At 37.5% G+C, this 23,454-nt stretch overlaps 1 protein-coding gene across 4 annotated transcripts in view; it reads left to right on the top strand.

The window, feature by feature from the left end:
* Positions 1 to 23,454, top strand: part of ZFYVE9 (zinc finger FYVE-type containing 9) — a 214,777-nt gene that overhangs the window by 161,240 nt on the left and 30,083 nt on the right. For all 4 annotated transcript variants that reach the window (XM_045477396.1, XM_045477398.1, XM_045477400.1 and 1 more), the window contains one exon: positions 8,121 to 8,225. In XM_045477396.1, the coding sequence (XP_045333352.1) occupies positions 8,121 to 8,225 (105 nt within the window). The remainder of the gene's footprint in view (positions 1 to 8,120; positions 8,226 to 23,454) is intronic.

The raw sequence follows: 23,454 nt of genomic DNA on the forward strand, positions 1-23,454 counted from the left end.
GACTAAGGACAATTCTGGGTATTTGGAGAGTTTATGAAGCTCTCTATGGCTATCTCACCTCCCAGAACTCCTCATTAAATCTTTGGCTAGTGTGCCTGCTCATTACTTACCTCAAACCTCAGGCTAACTGAGCTGCTGGCCCTCCCTTTTCACTAACCATTGAAATTACCACTGTAGCTGACACCACTCCAAATCAAGTAAGATCCTTCAAGTAGCAGAGTTTATTTCATAGACTACCTTGAACTACCTAAGAAGGCTAGGGCACAGCCCCAAGCAAGAAGAGCACAGACTCAGCTCTACTGTTCTTGCTTGAAGTTCGGTAGTTTTCATGAAGAAACTCATCTCAGTGTGTTATATGCTTTTGGTCTAATTCCAGAGCATTGTAATGATTGTGTTTTAAAAAACCATTTACCCAGGGGCACCTTGGTGGCTCAGTCAGTTAAGCATCCAACTCTTGATTTTGGCTCAGGTCATGATCTCCACACTGACAGTGCAGAACCTACTTGGGATTCACTCTCTCTCCTCTCTCTGCCTATTCCCCACTCATTCTCTCTTTCTCAAAATAAATAAGTAAACTTAAAAAAAAAAAAAATTTACCCAGCTTTTTACTTGCTTTTTGGGACTAGATTTATTTCCTCACTCTGTCTTGCCATTGTAGTTGTAGTTTCAGTTATCTTTTGAAGAGATTTAAATAATAAGAAAAGCTCTTGTAGCTTTACTTATGTAGTTGCCATTTCCAGTGATCTTCATTTCTTTGTATAAATCTGTATTTCCATCTGGTGTCATTTCCCTTCTGCCTGAAAGATTTCCAGTAACATTTCTTGTAGTGTGGGTCTGCTGGTGAGGAATTCAGCATTTATATTTCTAACATCTTTATTTTACTTTCATATTTGAAAGATATTTTTGCTGGATGTAGAATTCTAGGTTGATAGTTGTATTCTTTGAGTGCCTTAAAGATGAATAATAATCGCTCTACTGTTTCTTCTCGTTTGCATTGTTTCAGACGAGGACTTTATTTTCCCTCTTTGTTCCTCTGTATATAATGCTTTTTCCTTCTCTGGTTGCTCTAAGGTATTTCTTTTTATCACTGGTTTTGAGCACTTTGATTATGTACCTTGATATAGGGTTGTTGTTTTTTTTTCCCCATGTTTCTTATACTTGGAGTTCGTTGAGCTTCTTATTTTTGTGAGTTTATAATTTTCATCAAAGAACATTTTCTTTCCTCTCCCTCTTCTCCTTCAAGGACTCTGTGTTATAGACATATTAGGCTCTTGAAATTGTTTCACAGCTGACTAATACTCCTTTTTTTCCCTCTGTGTTTCATTTTGGACAGTTATTATTGTTCAACAATTTTATTTTGCATTGTTAAAACTGTCAAGTACATCTTTTTTGGGGGGTTATCTCAAACATTGTCATTTTCATCTCTAGAAATTTGACTTAGGTCTTTTTCTATATCCTCCTTGTGCTTAATTTTTTGAATATCTGGAATATATAGTAACTACTATAGTGTCCTTGTTGGTAATTCTAACATCTCTATCAGTTCTGGCTCAGTTTCCATTGATTAATTCTCCCTCTTTTTTTTTTTTAAGTTTATTTATTTTAGAGAGAGAGTGAGAGAGCGTGAGCACATGTGCAAGTGGAGGAGGGGAGGAGAGACATGGAGAAAGAGAATCCCAAGCAGGTTCTGTGCTGTCAGCACAGAGCCCAGCGCAGGGCTCCATCTCACAAACTGTGAGATCATGACCTGAGCTGAGATCATGACCTGAGCCAAGATCAAGAGTTGGATGCTTACCCAGCTGAGCCACCCAGGCACCTTCCCCCTCTTATTTTGAGTTGTATTTTCCTGCTTTTGCATGCTTGGTATTTAAAAAAAAATTTTTTTTAATGTTTATTTTGTGTGAGAGAGAGAGACAGCAAGCGTAAGCAGGGGAAGGGCAAAGAGAGGGGGAGACACAGAATCTGAAGTGGGCTCTGAGCTGATTCAGAGCCTGAATCAGAGAGCTTGTGGGTCTCAAGCTCACAAACCATGAGATCATGATCTGAGCCAAAGTTGGACGCTTAACCGACTGAGCCATCTATGTGCCCCTTAAAAATTTTTTAATGTTTATTTATTTATTTTTGAGAGAGAAAATGAGCAGGGAGGGGCACAGAGAAAGGGACACAGAGAATCCCAAGCAGGACCCACACCATCAGCACAGAGCCCAGTGTGGGACTGGAACTCACGAACAGTAAGAGCATGACCCAAGCCAAAATCAAGAATTGGACACTTAACTGACTGAGCCACCCAGGTGCCCCGATATTTTTAAATTTTTACTGGAAGCCAAATATTATGATTTTACCTTGCTGCGTGGTGAGTATTTTTGTATTCCTGTAAACTTGAGTTCTGTTACAAGTAAGGCAGTTAATTTACCTAGAAGTAGTTTGATTCTTGCAAGTCTTGATTTTTAAGATTTGTAAGGTGGAACCAAAGTCTTGTTTACTGTAGTGCTGATTATTCCTCAGCATTAAGGCAAGACCCTTCGGAGTACTTGTAATGACTTTGGGCCCTATTTGGAATTAGGCCAAACTTCACAGATTAAAGGCACATTTCTTTACCAGACTGTTGTTACTTCAGACACCAGGGTCAAGTCCCAGGCTACGCATACTTCTGACTAACTGGATACAAATGTTAGCATTCCCACTACTCTCTCAGTTTTGATAATTCACTAGAATTATTCACAGAACTCAGCAAAGTATATATACTATACTATATAGTATAGATTACAGTTTTATTGTAGTAAAGGAAATACAAATCAGGGCCAGTGGAGAGAAGAGTCACAGAGTACAAAGTCTGGGAGGGCCCCACCCAAGAAGCTTCTGTGCCCTCTGGGACATGTCACCCTGCTGGTATGTTGATATATAACAATATGCACAGAATAAACACCGGAGCTTTTGTGTCCTGAGTTTTTATTGGAGTTTCCTTATTAGGCATGATGATTGAGTCATTGGTCATGTGATTGAACTCAGTCTTGAGCCCCCTGATATCATGTGCCTCAAAGCCCCATCCTCTTATCACATGGCTGATCTTTCTAGGATGGCTAGCTCCCACCTTGGGTCATCTTGTTAGGATAAACTATCTAGGGACCTATTATGATTCACTAAATTAACATAGACTATCAGGGATCCACCACTGAATAACAGACACTCCTATCACTCAGGAAATTCCAAGGGTTTAGAGGCTACCTCTCAGGAACCAGGAGCAAAGTCCAGTGAAATTGTTTATTATACAGTAATACTCTACCTAATGCTCATGGAATATGAGGTTTTCCTCTGTGGTTTTTAGGAGTAGGCACTATTCCCAGACCTGTGTACCAGACAGTGTTCCTGATAATCATTTCAAATAGTTTTTTCACCGGCCTCAAGAAGTTTCCTCAGACACATTTGCTAATCAGAACTTTTCTGAATTCTGGAGTGAGACCCTCTGCAAGTCTTTGGAGTTCTTTGCAGTTTTTTCCTCTCTGATGCTCTGTCCTGTGAAGTATAGCTACCGTGGTTTTCCTGGAGTCTTGGTTTTGTTTCCTCAACTCAGGAAATCTGTCAACCTCTGCCTGGGTTCTCCCTTCCTGCACCTGAGCTTGTAAACTCTCTAGAGGCATAACCTGTACAATCACAGAGCTCATCTTGTTTGCTTCCTGCCTTTTAAGGATCACTGTCCTTTTTTGTCTGAGGTTCAGTGTCTTGAAAATCATTGTTTCATATGTTCTGTGTAGTTTTGGGTTGTTTCAGGCAGGAAGGTAAATTCAGTCCCCTTTTCTCTATTTTGTCCTGAAATGGAAATTTTATTTTTTTAATTTATTTTTTATTTTCTTAAGTAATCTCTATCCCCAGTGTTGGGCTTGAACTCATGACCAGAGATCAAGAGTCACATGCTCTACCAACTGAGCCAGCTAGGCACTCCCAGAAGTGAAAATTTTAAAATTATATTTTAATCTATAAGATCGCCCTCTCCCGCTTTATCTTCCTTTCCCTCCCTCCCTCTCTCTCTCTCTCTCTGTGTGTCTCTGTCTCTCTGTCTCTCTGTCTCTCTGTCTCTTTCTCCCTCTCCATTTCCCTCCTTCTACTTCAGTCCCCATCACTTTGTCACTCCTGGTAACTTTAGTTTTTAGTCACATTTTTGACGAGATAATTTTTTTTTTAAGTTTATTTATTGGGAGGGAGGGAGAGAGAGAGAGAGAATGAGCAGGGGAGGGGCAGAGAGAGAGAGAGGGAAAATCCCAAGAAGGCTCCTCACTGTTAGCGCAAAGCCTGATGCTGTGCTTGATCCCATGAGCCGTAGGATCATGACTCAAGCCAAAATCAAGAGTTGGACACTTAATTGAGCCACCCAGGCACCCTGACAAGATTATTTACTTACTTACTTACTTACTTACTTACTTACTTACTTATTTATTTATTTATTTTACCGATTGTAATCTGCTTTGGAAAGAAAAGGAGATATTTATCCTGTAATCCAGTAACAGAAGCCTATGGTTTTTATTGCCTGTATCAGTTCATTTAGACAAACTTCTGGTGGAATATCTCCTGAAGCATCTTATTCTCCATCTCCACTGTCAGAGAGGAAAATTTTTCTCTGTTTTTCAAAGATTCTTCTAGCTAGTCTAAAAATTAAATTGACATAAGACAGATTAACAGGAGAAAATTAAATCTAACTTTGTACATATGAAAACCTCACATACATGAGGGGTTCATAGACAGAAAGGTAAAATTCCTCCTGAGCTGAAGAATGGCATAGGGGCCTGGGGCTGCCAAAGGGAGGAGAGCAATTTACAGGGCAATAAGAAGAGCAGCTGCTTGGCAATTAGATGTATGCCCTACCATACAGATGGGTCACTCAGATAAAATTTATCTCTAATAATAACTCTAATTCTGAGAAAGACCCCCAATTTAGATTCTTCTAGGTAGTTAAGACAGGGCAAAAGTTCTCTTGACCCTGCAGGGTCTTAATTGCCTTCAGCTCAAAAGAGTCCACATACCAAAATAGCACATATGGAAGAGACTTGTTTTGAACCCTTTTACCACCTTCTCTGTCTCTAGTTTAACAGAATTTACCAATCTATTGATTCCAACACTTTTCTACTACCTCTCACTCCCTCTATTTTTCTCCTTTCCTATCTTAAGATTCCATGGTTTCATCATTAAAATCACTTTTATTTTAAATGATTCCAGGTCCTTTCTGTATCTTACCCTCTGTTTTATTAGCCCAGCAAAATGTAAACCCTGGTTAAATCTACCTCTTAATTAAAAAAAACTTTTTTAAATTTATATACAGTAAAGTTCACCTTTTATGGAGTATACTTCTAAGAGTTTTGACAAACGTAGAGTTATGTTACTACCACTGTTGCAATTGGGATACAGAAGAGTTCTATCATTCCAGAAAATTTGCTGGTGCACCCCTAATGTCTGGTAACCATTGACCCTCTTTCCCTACAGTTTTAGCTTTTTTAGATTATCATATAATTGGAATTATGCAGTACGTAGCTGTTTCAGTCTGGCTTCTTTCACTCATCATCATGCATTTCCGGTTCATCTTTGTTGTTACGTATATTGTTAAGGAAATAAAAATCTTTTTCCTGTACTCATCTTTGGTTCTTTGGCTGAGGCCCTAAAAATTAGACTGGCCAAACAGTGAATAACAGAGGCATATTTTGGGGTGGCATATTCTGGTAAACTTCAGCATCAGTAGTTCGTTCGTCTTTATTGCTATATAGTATTCAGTTGCATTATGAACCACAGTTTGTCTGTTTACCTGTAGATGGATCTGTGGGTTGTTTCTAGTTTTTGGTGACTATGAATAAAGCTGCTGTAAACATTCATGTATGAAATTTTGTGTGAACCTTAGTTTTGCCATATTGTACATTTAATGTTATAAAGAACTGTGAAATTGTTTTCCAACATGCCTGTAGCAGTTTACATTCACAAGTAACATACAAGAATTCTTTTTTTGCCCAGTATTTATTACTCTTTTGTTTTCAATTTTTACAATTCCAGTAGGAGTTTAGTGGTTTTAACCTTTGTGATTTTAACTTCTTTGTTTCTTAAGATGAGTGATTCAGAGCATTTTTCATGTGCTAATTTGCCCTCTTTATATCTTCTTTAGTGAATACTCAGATTTTGCCCATTTAAAAATATGGTTGTTGTTTTCTTGTTGAGTTTTGAGAGTTTTTCATGTATTCTAAATGTAAGTCCTTTGATAGATTTGTATCATTTGTTATATTTTCTCCTAGTCTATGGTCTCTCTTTTTATTCTGTTAACAGTGTCTTTCACAGAACAAAAATTTTTCATTTTGTTGAAGTATAATTTATTAATTTTCTATGGAGCATGCTTTTTATATGATATCTAAGAACTTATTGACTAGAATGACATCACAAATATTTTCTCCCATGTTTCTTTGTAGAAGGCTTATGGTTTTATTTTTATGCCTTATATTTAGTTCTGTGGTTCATTTTTAGTTAAATTTTATGATTGTGAGACATTGCTAGAAACCCTTCGTTCATATGTCCAATTGTTTTAGTACCATTTGTTAAAAAGACTATCCTTTCTTCATTTACTCGCCTTTACACCCTTATCAAAAGTCAGTTGACATACCTGTGTGGATCTACTTCTTCCTTCATTTGTAACTTTATCCAGGCCTGCATGTGGATGAAAACAAAAAGAGTCACCTATTTACTGGTCTTACTTTAAAAAATTTTTTTTTAATATTTATTTATTTTTGAGAGACAGAAACAAAATGTGAGCAGGAGAGGGGCAGAGAGAGAGAGAGAGGGAGACACAGAATTGGAAGCAGGCTCCAGGCTCTGAGCTGTCAGCACAGAGCCCGACACGGGGCTCGAACCCACGAACCGCAAGATCATGATCTGAGGCGAAGTCAGATGCTCAACCAACTCAGCACCCAGGCACCCCCAGTCTCACTTTAGATTCATGACCAATACCATTAGGAAACTCTCAGACCTACCTGACAATCTTTCCTGGTCCATAACCCATTCCTATTCTCATGTTTTCTCAAATTTCCAGTGTCTCCTCTCCTATTCTCACGTTTTGCTGATGTCCCAGCCCCAGTTTCCCTGAGTAAATAGAAGCAATCAGAAGATAATTTTCACACAGTTACATCCAACTTACCCGTATCTATACATTTTCATTTCTTAGTTTCTTTGGACACCTTTCTTTCTTGGTTCTTCTCCTGCAGCCTTCTGACTAGCTACCTTCCCTTTCCCACTGTGTTCTGCCTCTCAGTAAATGGCAGTCTTGTAGTTGCCCAGTCCATATAATTCATAATCATCTTTGATTTTGCTTTTTTTTCCACATTCCATATTCAATCCAGTGACAAATATTCTCAGTTTCCCCTTCAAAATGTACCCGGAATCTGATAACTTCTCACCACTTTTTGAATTGGTAACACTTTGGTCTAAAGTATCACTGTCTCTTGCCTGAATTATTTTTGTTACATTTATCTGATCTCCTTCCTTCTATTCTTGTTCTCTTACCATCTATTTACAGAGAAGCCAGAGAGATCTGTTAAAATAGGTCAGAAATCTCACAGTAAAGGCACAGGTGTTTGTGGTAGTCTCCAAGACCATATGAAATCTAGCTGTATGCTGTCACTTTGACATCAGCTCCTTGCATTCTTCATCACTTTGCTTCAGCCACACTGGATGTGGTGTGTGTATATGTATGTTTTACCCTACAAATATTCATTGGGTGCCTAGGCTGTTCCAGGCATTTGGGATATAACAAGAAGAAGACAAGTGAGAGTCCATACCTTCTTGGAGCTTACTTTAGAGGGAGGAGGCAGGTAACATCCAGAAAATGTTAAGTGGTGTTAAAGCAGAATAAGCATTCAAATATTTGTTTAATATAATATATAGAGGGTATATGCAACTGGTCTTCTTCCTTATAAGAGTTTATAGTCTAATTGGAGAGCTAGAATATACATATAAGAGTTTTCATTATACATTTCCTTATTATTTAAATAAATGAGTTCTTTTAATTTTCACATTCTTTCCTTTTGTTCTGATTTTACTACTATCAGTCAGATCTTACCATTGATGAATTCTTTATTCCATTTCAATCTGCTTTTGCCCAGGACTTCAGAAATTACCAGTATACATTGCCAGTAGTTCAAGGTCTGGTGGTTGATATGGAAGTTCGGAAAACCAGTATCAAAATTCCCAGCAACAGATACAATGAGGTAAGATTTACCATGAAGGAATGTTTTTCATTGTTAAATACATAATTGAAGATGGAAAATATTGTTATTATATGTAAATTTCATTTTTTAGTTAATTGACAGTGAAATCAGCTCATAATACTGTATGACTTAGATCAAGGATGAGGAATTTCATGACAGAAAATCAAGATGTTATATATGTGATTTACTTAGTCATTAGATGTATCATTGAGTGTGCTTTTGATAATCAGTGATAGATTTACATTTTGATTAAGGTATAAAATTAACTTTATATCTGTAATATTAGTGGTGGGATCTTTTCATTTTCCCCTCTTATTGTAAGTATACCTTGTTTTGGACTATACTTAACGTCTAACCATTAACTCCCAAAATGAATTTTAATTAAGGTTTCAAAAGCAAATGAATGTTTTTGTCTTGAATTAAGCTGTGTTTTATAACTAAAATGAAATTTTGCATACTACACATACATTAACAGAATTATGTAAACTATTCATTGCCTATTTGCCCTGTGAAGCCTTTCTTAAATTTAAATTTCTTAAAATCCTTTCTAAAATGTCTAATAGTATTATCATTGTGGTTTAAAAGAAAAATCTTAAAAAAAAAAAAAAAGAAAAGAAAAATCTTATTTTGAAACTTAGTTTGTTATAATAATGGTTAAAATTTGTTGTTTTATTAGACAGGATGGAAACTTCCCAATTACTCCTTCCACTATTTCCTGGTATAAAGTAATTTCCTCCTTCCCTCTCTCTTTGTTTTTCATTTTTTTCCTTCTTTCTTTTTTTCCCCTTCATTCAGCCTTTTATCCACTTATTCATTTGTACATTCGATAAACATTTTGTACTTTCTCCTAGAATCACGTAAATGTCTTACTGGATTTATTAATTTAGGGCTTACCATTATGAGAACAACCTATGTGAAGATTTTACCTATGGCATTTAGTGCAATGACTTTTTTCTGGACACTAGAAAATAGTAGCTAGAATGTGTGCTTTATTTATTTATTTTTTTACCTGTGATACAATTAGCAGATTTTATTTGTGAGATAGTCCTATCTTGGAATATCAAACACTATTAGACTAGGTTAGGTAGAGTCACATCTTTAAAATGAACTATTTTCATATATTTGTGCCCTAAATACTCTTAAAAGAGATGCTTTGAAAATACATTTATTTCTCAAATTTGAACGTTTATTATTTCACATTCATTAAATATATTCTGTGGTGTGAGATACAAAGATGAATAAGAACATTATGCTTGCCTTGTGGCAAGAAGTTGTGGCATATTGTCCAGAAGTAAGATGATCAGATGTCATCCTCAACATCCTTGGTGTTTCCAAGATGGTGTTTTGTATTTGTTTATAAAGGTACATCTGTAAAAAGCTGTGAGGCCTCCATAGTTTTTTCAGTAACACCTAGACATTTATGACAACAACTGCCATTAATATTATCTGTCTTTATCTGTCCCCTAGGTTTACGGTTGTGCAGGTTCAGATATCTTTTTTCAAAAACAGTAACTGTATTTCTTATTCTTTATTACAGTTTGTTTTCAATAAAGTTTACCAGCTATATATCACTTATTTTTCTTATCTGATTTGGCAGACTGATTTCCTTCTAATTCAGTTTTTATTTCAAGTCATATTTTATGTTTGTTTATTTCAAGTCTCACTTTTTTTCTCTCACAATTCTTTGACATCTGAGTTATGTTGTGGCTAATAATTCTGCTTCACTTTGTAGTTGAAAAGGTCATTTCTTTTATTCATGGCATTATTCCATTTTTCCTCTTACTTATTATTCTTTGTTGATACCCATAGTCTTCCTTATTCTCTCAATTATATTCTCTTTTGCCCTAAAGCTTTTGCACAAGCTATTTCCTTATTGATGCATACTTTCCCTATTCATTGCTTATCTAACTCATACTCATTTTTCAGGAATCAGCGTAGATGACATTTTGTCAGATAAGCAACTGGGGTAATTCTCCCTCTTATAAACATCTCTAGGTACTACACATTGTGTAATACTCATTACATCTGTAATTGAACCTTCGTCACTGTTTTCTCTACCAGACTTTTATTTCCATGAGGAACTATGTCTGTCTTGTTTACCACTGTATCATTAGCAGACTGCCTAGTAAAGAATAATTGTACAAAAAATATCTACTGAATGAAGACGTGAAACAGAACTAATATAGATAAAACAATACAAAAATAAGTACTGAAACTTACTGCAATTTTACTAAAGGTTTAGAGAAAGGAGAGCTCTGGTAAATGCAGCAGTCAGGAATGTTCCTTTACTTCCAGTTGATCCTGAATCCTTAACAGCCAGAGCAGCATGTTCCATGGAAGACATGTTTATAAATGTTCATGTAAATAAGTGTAAATGAATGAAAGATTTGAACTGGACAATGAATGCTATTTAGGCACTAGAAAGAGAAGGGTGGAAAATAACAAGTGAAAAGGGTGGAAATCCCCCCGGAATGGACATGTCTTGAAAGGAGGATAGAAGACAATAGCCTGCCCAGTAAAGAAGAGGCTAAAGTAGACTAGGAGAGATCACTTCTCGGTCTTCCGTCTAAGATCAAGTGTAAAGTAGACTAGGAGATAAAGTTGTGCCAAGACACTGCTGGGTTTTCAAAAGTCTTCAGAAACCAGCAAAGGAATCTAGATTTTAATATGGCAATCTGTAAGTAGATTTTATAGATTCTGAAGCAGAAAAGTGACTTAAAGTGAGGTTTAGAAAACTGAGCTTTGGCAGCTATATGTAAAAATGTAGAGAGAGGGGGCCACTAAGGAAAGACTTTAAGCTTAAAAAGCTAGAAGATAGTACTTCTGACATCATGGAAAATGGAATCAATGAAGTGGTCTTTGTATGTAAATTCTCTAATCTCCTTCATCAAGGCCATTCAAGCTCTCTGTTGGTTTAGGTAACTACTCATGTTCTAATGATGAGATTTTTTCTAATTACTGTGTTAACTAACATTTATTGTTAGTTATATTAAGTTTAACATTATAACATTTAGTGAAGGTATATTATTTAGCAGGCACTATGTATTTTTACACTATTTCTATAAAATTAGTATGTTCATAGATGTTTTAATAGATGAGGATATTAAGACAAAGAACTAGGAAGTGGTAGCACCATAATCAAACCCAGGCAGTCTGATTCCACTGTCCTCACCTCTAGCCATTATACTAAACTGATTTTTATAGACATCAATTTAACAATTATCAATAGGATTTTAGGGCTGATTTTAGGGTCTTTATAGAGGCAATCAAATTTAATGAGGCCATTAGAATGAGCCCTAATCCAGTATAACTGATGTCCTCATAAGAAGGGGAAGTTTGGACACAGACATTCATAAAGATGATGTAGAGAGACAAGGAGAAGATGAGCACCTACAAGTCAAGGTAGAACAAATCCTCCCTTTACAGTAAAGCCCTCAAATGGAACCAGTTCTGCCAACACCTTGATTTTGGACTTCCAACCTCCAGGACTGTGGGACAATATATTTCTGTTGTTTAAGCCACCCAGTTTATGGTACGTTTTTACAGCAGCTTTGCGACACTAACACATTGGTTTGCTTTAAATAGCTAGATGTCAAAATGAAGTAAGTAAAACAAGAAAGAAAAAGGGCAGTGGGGCAGAGAAGATGAGCTCTGTGATTGCTCTACTTTACTGTATGGTGTTTCCAGGCCATAGTGCAGGTAGGGGAAACCAAAACTGAACCTAGAGGTTTCCCTGAGTTGAAGAGACAGAGTTGAGAATGGGGGAAGGTCATGATGATTAGAATTTGCAAACAAATTACTGGAAATAAAACAACTCTGGAAATATGCTGGTGGTTCCCACTGTGTCTTCAGCTGACTAGTATATCAGTGTGTGTACGTGAGAAAAGCACTGGAAAGGTACGGGTAAAGCACTTCTCACAGGGCCAGACATAATTTGTATTCTTTTTTTTTTTTTTTAATATTTTTTAACGTTTATTTATTTCGGAGACAGAGAGAGAGACAGAGCATGAGCAGGGGAGGGGCAGAGAGAGAGGTAGACACAGAATCTGAAATAGGCTCTAGGCTCTGAGCTGTCTGCACAGAGCCCGACGCGGGGCTCGAACTCACGGACCGCAAGATCATGACCTGAGCTGAAGTCAGACGCTTAACCAGCTGAGCCACCCAGATGCCCCCATAATTTGTATTCTTACCAGCTAGAGTGAACTAGAGGCACATTGTCTCTACTGCTCCAGGTTATTCATAAATTCAGACTGCTCTGATCCTACCTGTCAAGCTTAAAAGAAAGCCTTAACAGGATCAGGGCATGAACATGTTAAGGACATACATGGAAAATAAAAAGAACCAAGTCAAACTTCAAGAAATGAAAATGACAATGAAATGAAAAATATACTGGATGAAATTAAGGGCAGACTAGACACTGCTGAAGAAGAAATTAAAATTAGTAAACTTAAAAACACAGCAATAGAAACTATCCACAATGAAACACAAAGAGGAAAGACTGAAAAATTAAATGAACAGCACATGATTGAGCCGTGGGATGTTCGTCAGCCTACCTCTGTAATTGAAGTCACGAAAGGAGAGGAGAGGTGAGTAAATAAATATTTGAAAACTCAGTGATCAAAAATTTTATAAACTTAATGAGAAGTATAAATTTCTATGTTCACGAAGTTAAATGAGTTCCAGTTGCAGAAAACATGATGAAAACTACATTAAGGAACAATATAATCATCTTAATCAAATTGCTTAACACTAAAGCTAAAGAGAAGAATCTTAAAAGCAACCAGAGGGGGAAAAATGCACATTTTATACTGAGGAAAAAATATAAGAATAACAGCAGACTTCTTATCAAAAGAATTCAAGGCACAAATCAGTGCAGTGGATCTTTAAATTACTGGAAAAAAACCATCGACTTATATTTTATATGTAGTAAAAATATGTTTCGAAAGCAAAATGCTTTTTCAGAAATGGAAGAGCTAAAAGAGGCTATTACCAATAGACCTATTGTACAAGAAGTGTTAAAGGAAGTCCTTCATGGAGAATACCAAATAATGGAAATCAGAATCTTCACAAAGGAGTGTAGAGCAACAGAAATGGTAAATATGCAGGTAAATATAAAATCTCTTTACAAGATCATTGTTTAAAACAAAAATAGAAAAACATATTGTGAAGTTTATAACATATATGGAAACAGAATGTATGACAAAAATACCACAAAAGCCGGGAAGGGGGAATGAAAGTATACAGATGTAAGGTTCTTATATGATAAAAGATATGGTATAGTATTACTTAAAAGTAGATTTATAAGTTAAAGATGTGTTGTATAAACTCAAAAGCAACCACTAGAAAAGCTAAAATAAAGAGGTATAGCTAATAAGACAACAAAGAAGATGAGCTAGAATCATATAAAGACCGAGAAAGAAGAAAAAAAGAACAACAGGAGATGGGACAAATACAAAAAAAAAAAAAAAGATGTTAGATTTAAATCTAACCATATCAGAGGTGCCTGGGTGACTGTCAGTTAAGTGTCTGACTCTTGATCTCAGCTCAGGTCATGATCTCATGGTTCATGAGATGGAACCCTGTGTCAGGCTCTGTGCCAACGTGTGGGGCCTCCCTGGGATTCTCTCTCTCCATCTCTTTCCCTCTCTTTCTCTCTCTCTCTCCCCCTCCCCTGCTCATGCTCTCTCTCTCCCGCTCTCAAAATAAATAAACTTTAAAAATTATATAAATCTAACCATATCAATAATCACTTTGAGTAGAAATGGTCAATTAAAAAGGCAGAGATTGTCAGGTTGGTTAAATAAGCAAGAGTCAGCTATATGCTGTGAATAAGAAAACCACTTGAAATATAATGATACAAATAGTTTAAATGTAAAAGGATGAAAAATTATATACCATGATAATATTAATCAAAAGAAAGTTTGAATGGATAGGGTAATATCAAAGTATATTTCAGAATAAAAAATATTACCAGGGATAAAGAGGCATATTTCATAATTATTAAGGGATCAGTTCATCAAAAGGATATATAACAGTCCTAGACATTTATGCATTAATAACAGAGTTTCAAAATGTACGAAACAAGAATTGATAATACTGCAAGGGTAAATGGGCAAATCCATGACCATATTTGGAGATTTCAGTAGCCCTGTTTTAATAATTGATAGAAAATCATCAAGAATATAGAACACTTGAACACACTGTCAACCAATCTGACTTGAGTGTTTTAGAACACTCCACCCAAGAGCAGCATAGTGCACATTCTTTTCCAGCGAACACAGAACATTACAAGGTAGACCATATTCTGTGTTGTAAAGGAAGTTCTGGTAAGTTTTAATTGATCCAAATTATACAAAGTATGGTCTCTTACTATAATAGTATTAACTTAGAAATCAGTATCAGAAGGATATCTAGAAAATTCCCAAATATTTGGGAAAATATACACACTTTTCAATAATCCATGGGTCAAAGAAGTAACCTAAAGGAAAATTAGAAAATATTTTGAGCTGACTGAAAATGAAAATATGGTATATCAAAATTTGTGGGATGCAGCTAACACAGTGGTTAGAAAGAAAGTGATAGCATTAAACTTTTATATTGGGGGGCGGGAAAGACATTTTGAATCAATGACCTAATCTTCTACCTTAGGGAATTAGAAAAGGAAAAATAAAATACAAAGTAAACAGAAGAAAGAAAATAATAAAGACAACACCAGCAATTCATAAAGTAGGAAACAACAACAAAAAACAAAACAAGAAAAGTGAAACTACAAGCTAGTTCTTGAAATTGGTTACATTGACAGACTTATAGTCAGTCTGATGAGGTAAATAGCCAAAAGCACAAAATGCCATTAATGAGATGTGAGAGAGGTGGTTATCACTACAGGTCCTGTAGACAATAAATGACAAGGATATATTATGAACATATTTGTGCCAGTAAATGTTCAACGTGGGCAAAATGGACAAATTCCTTGAGCATCAAACTTTCATGTCATTCTTAAGAAGAAATAGATAACCTGAATAGCCCTGTATCTACTGGAGGAATTGAATTTATTGTCACAGACCTTCCCACAAAGAAAAGCACAGGTCCAGATGGCTTCACTTATGACTTACTAAACAACGAAGGAAGAAATAACACTAATTCTGTACAAAAACTCTCAGAAAATAGTTGAGGAGGGAAACTCATTCTGTGAGGCAAGCACTACACTAGTAACAAAACCTGGGGGGTGGGGGGGAATTACAAGAAATGAAAATTACAAACCAGTATCCTTCATGAAGATAGTTGCATAAATATGTAACACATTGCAGAGGAGGAGCTAAGATGGTGGACAAGTAAGAGGGCCTTAGTCTTGCCTCCTCCCATGAGCCAGCTAGATAAAAATATCAAATCATTCTGAACACTCAAGAAATCTGAGGACTGAGAGAACAAACTACACATCTAGAGGTAGAAAAATGGCCACATCATTAAAGGTTGGAGCTACAGGGAGTTGATTTGGGGGAGAAAAGAATTGCAGGTGCCCCAGAGGGGAGGAAGCCCTGGTTATGGAAAGAGGAGTGAGAGAGAGAGGGAAAGAGTGAAAGCAGTACACAGGGGATTGCAAAAGAAGAACTATTCGCCAAAACCATTGGGAAAGGGAGAGAGGCTAATTACCACAAGCTTTCATAAGCAGCGGAGCTCAAAGTCTGGTTTTAGGAATCCATGTCATCGCCAGGGTAGTGCCTGGTGGGCTTAGCGGTGCTCCTGTGGGGAAGGCTGCCCGGGAGTGGGCAGTGTGGTTTGAAGATCCCCTGGGTTGCAGGGCAAGAAGCAGTTCCCCTTCTTGTAGTGTGGTGGCATGGCCTCTCTGGAGACAAAAGAGCTGGCAAGCACCAATGTACTTCCCTGTTCATTAGCATAGGAACAGAGACACCTGCTGAGGCAGCAGACCTTGCTGCAGGCTCTTGCAGTGCTTTACCATACATTCTGAACCGCTGCGTGGTTGTGATACTGCTTTTCTGGGACAAACCAGCGCCGGCCACAGCATCGCAAGACCCTCCCCCAGAGGATCAGTGTGGGTCTGCACCAAGTGGGTTCCTAAAATTTGGAGTTTTGAAACACACACCTGAGATAAAACACAGGAGTACTGTGCTGCCTGGAAGGCAGACAGCTCAAACAAAGGGTGAAAGCAGGAATCTAATGGAAGCCAGAGACCCAAGAGGGGAGATTGTTTGCTCTTTTGTGAGGGCTTCATGAAGGGTGGTGGGCATAATCTCCCTGTTCCAAGGATAAGAGAGCAGGGTGATGCCATTTCCTCCTGCCCATCAGCAGTGACCAACTTTAGTAAGCAGCACAGTGCTCCTACCTCCACCCAAGTGGAGGCTGGAGCCACTTACACCAAGCCCTGACCCCCTGACCTCTGCAGGTGCATCTCCACTAGGGCAAGTCTGCCTGAGAATCAGCATAACAGGCCCAACCCCCAGAAGACCCCATAACTCCCTCACACACCAAGTGAACTGATCATAGAATGCTGCAAAGCTTCAGTTCTAGGAGAAATATGATTTACCTTCTTTTAACAAGCAGACCAAAACACATCTAGTTAAAGTTCGCCACACAGTGGACAAGGTTGAAACACTCCCCACGGCAGGCAGGAAGAAACTCTGCAGAGGATGGACCTGAGGGAAGGAGCAGCCAAAACACAGCAGCAGAGTGCTCACTCTGAAACACCTCCTGAAGTACCAGGCCCAAGACAGTATAGAACCTCTTCTTAATATAGCCATTACTCTCAGAAGCAAGAATATAACAGGCTCTCCTGACAATCACACAAAAAAAGTGACCTAGACAAAATGACAAGATGGAAGAATTCACCCCAAAAGAAAGAATAGGAAGCAGAATGTCCAGGGATTTAATCAAAACAAATGTAAATAAGATACCTGAACTAGAATTTAAAACAACAGTCCTAAGGATACTAGCTGGGCTTGAGAAAAGCATAGAAAACACTAGAGAATTCCTTAGTGCAGAATTAAAAGAACTAAAAACTAGTGAGGTCAAAGTAAAAAATGTAACTGAGATGCAAAACCAACTGGACGCAATGACAATGAGGATGGACGAAGCACAGGAGTGAATCAGTGGTATAGAAGATAAAATTACGCAAAATAATGAAGCTGAAAAGAAGCAGGGGCGGGTAGGAGAGGGAAGTATTAGGTCATGAATGTAGACTTAGGGAACTCAGCAACTCCTTAAAGTGTAATAACATTTGTATCATAGGAGTCCCAGAGAAGAAGAGGGAAAAAGATGGCAGAAGGTTTATTTGAGCAAATTATAGCTGAAAATGTACCCAATCTGGTGAAGGAAACAGACCTCAAAATCCAAGAGGTGCAGAAAACTCCCATAAAATTCAACAAAACCCAGCCCACACCAAGACATATTGTAGTAAGATTCACAAAATACACAGACAAGGAAAGAAACCTGAAAGCAGCAAAGGAAGAAAGCAGTTAAGGAAAAAAGTCCTTAACCTACAAGAGAAGACAGATCAGGTTCACAGCAGCCCTGTCTGCAGAAACTTGGCAGGCCAGAAGGGAATGGCATGATATGTTCAACATTCTGAATGGGAAAAATATGCAGCCAAGAATACTTTATCCAGCAAGCTGTTATTCAGAATAGAAGGAGAGATAAAGAGTTTCCCAAACAAAAACTAAAGGAGTTCATGACCACTGAACCAACCCTGCAGGAAAAATTAATGGGGGCTCTTTGAGTGGGAAAGAAAGACCAAAAGCAACAAAAAAAAAAGGAACAGAGAACATCACTAGAAACACCAACTTTACAGGTAACACAGTGGCACTGAATTCATGTCTATCAGTAATCAACCTGAATGTAAAAGGAATAAATGCTCTAATCAAAAGACATAGGGTATCAGAATGGATAAAAAAAAAAAAAGACCCATCTATAAGCTGCCTACAAGAGACTCATTTTAGAGCTAAAGACACCTGCAGATTGAAAGTGAGGGAATGGAGAACCATCTATCATGCTAACGGACATCAAAAGAAAGCTGGAGTAGCCATACTTATACCAGACAAACTAGACCTTAATTTATTTTATTTTATTTTATTTTATTTTATTTTTTATGAATATAATTTATTGTCAAATTGGCTTACATACAACACCCATTGCTCATCTCAACAAATGCCCTCCTCAATGCCCATCACCCATTTCCCCCCTCTCCCCGCCGCCCCCCCCCCCATCTACCCTGTTTCTTCTCTGTATTTAAGAGTCTCTTGTGGTTTGCCTCCCTCCCTCTCTTTTTGTAACTATATTTTTCCCCATCCCCTCCCCCATGGCCTTCTGTTAAGTTTCTCAGGATCCACATATGAGTGAAAACATATGATATCTGTCCTTCTCTGGCTGACTTATTTCACTCAGCATAGTACCTTCCAGTTCCATCCACGTTGCTGCAAATGGCATGATTTCATTCTTTCTCAATGCCAAGTAGTATTCCATTGTATATATAAATCACATCTTCTTTATCCATTCATCAGTTGATGGACATTTAGGCTCTTTCCATAATTTGGCTAGTGTTGAGAGCGCTGCTATAAACATTGGGGTACACATGCCCTTATGCATCAGCACTCCTGTGTCCCTTGGGTAAGTTCCTAGTAGTGCTATTGCTGGGTCATAAGGTAGTTCTATTTTTAATTTTTTGAGGAACCTCCACACTGGTTTCCAGAGTGGCTGCACCAGTTTGCATTCCCACCAACAGTGCAAGAGAGTTCCCATTTCTCCACATCCTTGCCAGCATCTGTAGTTTTCTGATTTGTTTATTTTAGCAACTCTGACCAGTGTGAGGTGGTATCTCAGTGTGGCTTTGAATTGTATTTCCCTGATGATGAGTGACGTTGAGCATCTTTTCATGTGTCTATTAGCCATCTTGATGTCTTCTTTAGAAAAGGGTCTATTCATGTCTTCTGCCAATTTCTTCACTGGACTGGGCATTTTGGTTATTGACTTTGGTAAGTTCTTTATAGATTTTTGGATACTAGCACTTTATCTGATACGTCATTTGCGAATATCTTTTCCCATTACGTCGCTTGCCTTTTAGTTTTGTTGATTGTTTTCCTTTGTGGTGCAGAAGATGTTTATCTTGATGAGGTCCTAATAGTTCATTTTTGCTTTTAACTCCCTTGCCCTTTGGAGATGTGTTGAGTAAGAAGTTGCTGCGGCTGAGGTCAAAGAGGTTGTTGCCTGCTTTCTCCTCTAGGGTTTTGATGATTTCCTGTCTCACATCTAGGTCTTTCATCCATTTGAGTTTATTTCTGTGTATGGTGTAAGAAAGTGGTCTAGTTTCATTCTTCTGCATGTTGCTGTCCAGTTCTCCCAGTACCATTTGCTAAAGAGACTGTCTTTTTTCCATTGGATGCTCTTTCCTACTTTGTCAAAGATTAATTGGCCATACATTTGTGGGTCCAATTCTGGGTTCTCTGACAAACTAGATTTTAAACCAAAGACTGTAACAAGAGATGAAGAAGGGCACTATATCATAATTAAGGGGTCTATCCATCAAGAAGATTTAACAGTTATAAATATTTGTGCCCCCAGTGTGAAGCACCCAAATATATAAATCAATTAATAACAAACATAAACTCATTGATAATAATTAGACAATAATAAGTAGGGGACTTTAACACCCTTCTTAGAGCAATGTTCAGAACATCTAAGCAGAAAATTACCAAGGAAACAGTGACTTTGAATGACACACTGAACCGAATGGACTTTACAGATATATTCAGAACATTTCATCCCAAAGCAGCAGAATATACACATTTTTTTCTTTTTAAAATTTTTTTCATGTTTATTTATTTTGAGAGAGAAAGAAAAGAGGGAGGGAGGGAGAGAGGGAGAGAAAGAATCCCAAGCAGGCTCCTCACTGTCATTGGGGAGCTTGACATGGGGCTCAATCTTATGATGAACTGTAAGATTATGACCTGAGGAGAAATCAAGAGTCAGAAGCTCAACTGACTGAGCCACCCAGGCACCCCTATACATTTTTTTTCTAGTGCACCTGGAACATTCTATAGAATAGATCACATACTGTGTCACAAATCAGCCCTTAACAAGAACAAAGAGATTGAGTTCATACCATGCATGTTTTCAGACCACAATGCTATGAAACTTAGTCAACCACAAGAAAAAATTTGGCCAGACTGCAAATACATGGAGGTTAAAGAACATCATAGTGAAGAATGAAGGGTTAACCAGGAAATTAAAGAAGAATTTAAAAATTACATGGAAGCAGAGTTCCTTGGTGGCTCAGCTGGGTAAGCATCAGACTTCAGCTTAGGTTATGATCCCACAGTTTGTGGGTCCAAGCCGCACATCGGACTGTGTGTTAATAGCTCAGAGCCTGGAGCCTGCTTCGGATTCTGTGTCTCCCTGTCTCTGCCCCTCCCCTGCTCACGCTCTTTCTCTCTCTATCTTAAAAATAAATAAACATAAAAAAAAATTTTTAATTACATGGAAGCAAATGAAAGTGAAAACACAACAGTCTAACACCTTTGGAATGCAGCAAAGGCAGTCCTAAGGGGGAAGTGTCTTACCTTAAGAAGTAAGAAAAGCCTCTAACCTAACACCTAAAGGAACAGCAAATAAAGCCTAAAGCAAGAAGAAGGGAAATAATAAAGATTAGAACATAAATAAATGATACAGAAACAAACAAACAAAAAGCCAGTAGAACCAATGAATGAACTAAGAGCTGGTTCTTTAAAAGAATTATGAAAATTGATAAACCCCTGGCCAGACTTATCAAAAAGAAAAGAGAAAGGACCCAGATAAATAAAATCACAAATGAAAGAGGAGAGCACAACCAACACCACAGAAATAAAACAATCATAAGAGAATATTGTGAAAAACTATATGCCAACAAACTGGGAAATCTGGAAAAAATGGATAAATTCCTAGAAATATACAAACTACCAAAACTGAAACAGGTAGAAATAGAAAATTTGAACAGACCCATAACTAGCAAAGGGATTCAATCAGTAATAAAAAAATCTCCCAACAAACAAAAGTCCAGGGCCAGATGACTTCCAGGGGTCTTCTACCAAACATTTAATAAGAGTTAATACCTATTCTTCTGAAACTGTTCCAAAAAATAGAAATGGAAGGAAAACTTGCAAACTCATTGTGTGAGCCAGGATTACCTTGGTCCCCAAACCACACAAAGGCCCCACTAAAAAGGAGAATTACAGGCCAATATCTGTGATGAACATGGATGCAAAAATTCTCAACAAGATACTAGCAAATTGAATCCATTGGTACATTAAAAGAATTACTGAGAATAAGCCTGGACCATGTTATTACACAATACACAAAAATAAACTCAAAATGAATGAAAGACCTAAATGTAAGACAGGAAGCCATCAAAATCCTAGAGGAGAAAGCAGGCAAAAATCTCTCTGACCTCGGCTGCAGCAACTTCTTACTCAACACGTCTCCAGAGGCAAGGGAAACAAAAGCAAAAGTGAACTCTGGGACCTCATCAAAATAAAAAGCTTCTGCACAGTGAAGGAAACAATCAGCAAAAGTAAAAGGCAACTGACAGAATGGGAGAAGATATTTGCAAATGACATATCAGATAAAGGGTTAGTATCCAAAATCTATAAAGAACTTATCAAACTCGACACCCAAAAAACAAATAATCCAATGAAGAAATGGGCAAAAGACATGAATAGACACTTCTCCAAGGAAGATATCCAAATGGCCAACTGACACGTGAAAAAATGCTCAACATCACTTATCATCAGGGAAATACAAATCAAAACCACAATGAGATACCACCTCACACCTATCAGAATGGCTAACATTAACAACTCAGACAACAACAGATGTTGGTGAGGATGTGGAGAAAGAGGATCTCTTTTGCATTGTTGGTGGGAATGCAAGCTGGTGCAGCCACTCTGGAAACAGTATGGAGGTTCCTCAAAAAAACTCAAAACAGAACTACCCTATGACCCAGCAATTGCACTACTAGGCATTTATCCACAGGATACAGGTGTGCTGTTTCAAAGGGACACATGCACTGCCATGTTTATAGCAGCACTATCAACAATAGCCAAAGTATGGAAAGAGCCCAAATGTCCCTCGATGGATGAATGGATAAAGAAGATGTGGTATATATATACAATGGAGTGTTACTCAGCAATCAAAAAGAATGAAATCTTGCCATTTACAACTACATGGATCCAACTGGAGGGTATTAGGCTAAGTGAAATTAGAGAAAGACAAACATCATATGATTTCACTCATATGAGGACTTTAAGGGAAAAAACAGATGAACATAAGGGAAGGGAAACAAAATTAATATAAAAACAGGGAGGGGGACAAAACAGAAGAGACTCATAAATATGGAGAACAAACTGAGGGTTACCGGGGCAGGGGGGGGGGATTGCGGGAGGGGGGCTGGGCCAAATGGGTAAGGGGCACTAAGGAATCTACTCCTGAAATCACTGTTGCACTATATGCTAACTAATTTGGATGTAAATTAAAAAAAATAAAAAAATTTAAATAAATAAATAAATAAAAGAATTATTGACCAGAATCAAGTGGAATTTATTCCTGGGCTGCAGGGGTAATTCAGTATTCACAAATCAATCAGTGTGATATACCACAGAAGCATTTGACAAAGCACAATATCCATTCTTGATGAAAACCCTCAACAAAATAGGTATAGATGGAGCATACCTCAACATCATATAGGCAATATAAGAAAGACCAATAGCTAATATCCTCAGTGGGGAAAACCTGAGAGCTTTTCTTCTATGGCCAGGAACAAGACAGGGATGTCCTACTCTCACCGTTGTTACTTAACATAGTACTGAAAGTCATAGCCTTAGCAATCAGACACCAAAAAGAAATAAAAGACATCTAAATTGGCAAGGAAGAAGTCAAACTTTCATTATTTGCAGATGACATAATACTCTGTAGAAAACCCAAAAGACTCCACCAAAAAATTGCTAGAGCTGATACATGAAATCAGTCAAGTCACAAGATACAAAATCAACATACAAAAATCTGTTGTGTTTCTATACACCAATAATGAAGCAGCAGAAAGAGAAATCAAGGAATTGATCCCATTTACAACTGCACCAAAAACCATAAGATAGCTAGGAATAAATCTAACCAAAGAGGCTGTACTCTGTACTCTGAAAACTATAGAGCACTTATGAAAGAAACTGAAGAGGACAAAAAGAAATGCAAACAC

This window comes from Leopardus geoffroyi, chromosome C1 (genome assembly GCF_018350155.1).
Source record: "Leopardus geoffroyi isolate Oge1 chromosome C1, O.geoffroyi_Oge1_pat1.0, whole genome shotgun sequence".
NCBI classification, from domain to species: domain Eukaryota; kingdom Metazoa; phylum Chordata; class Mammalia; order Carnivora; family Felidae; genus Leopardus; species Leopardus geoffroyi.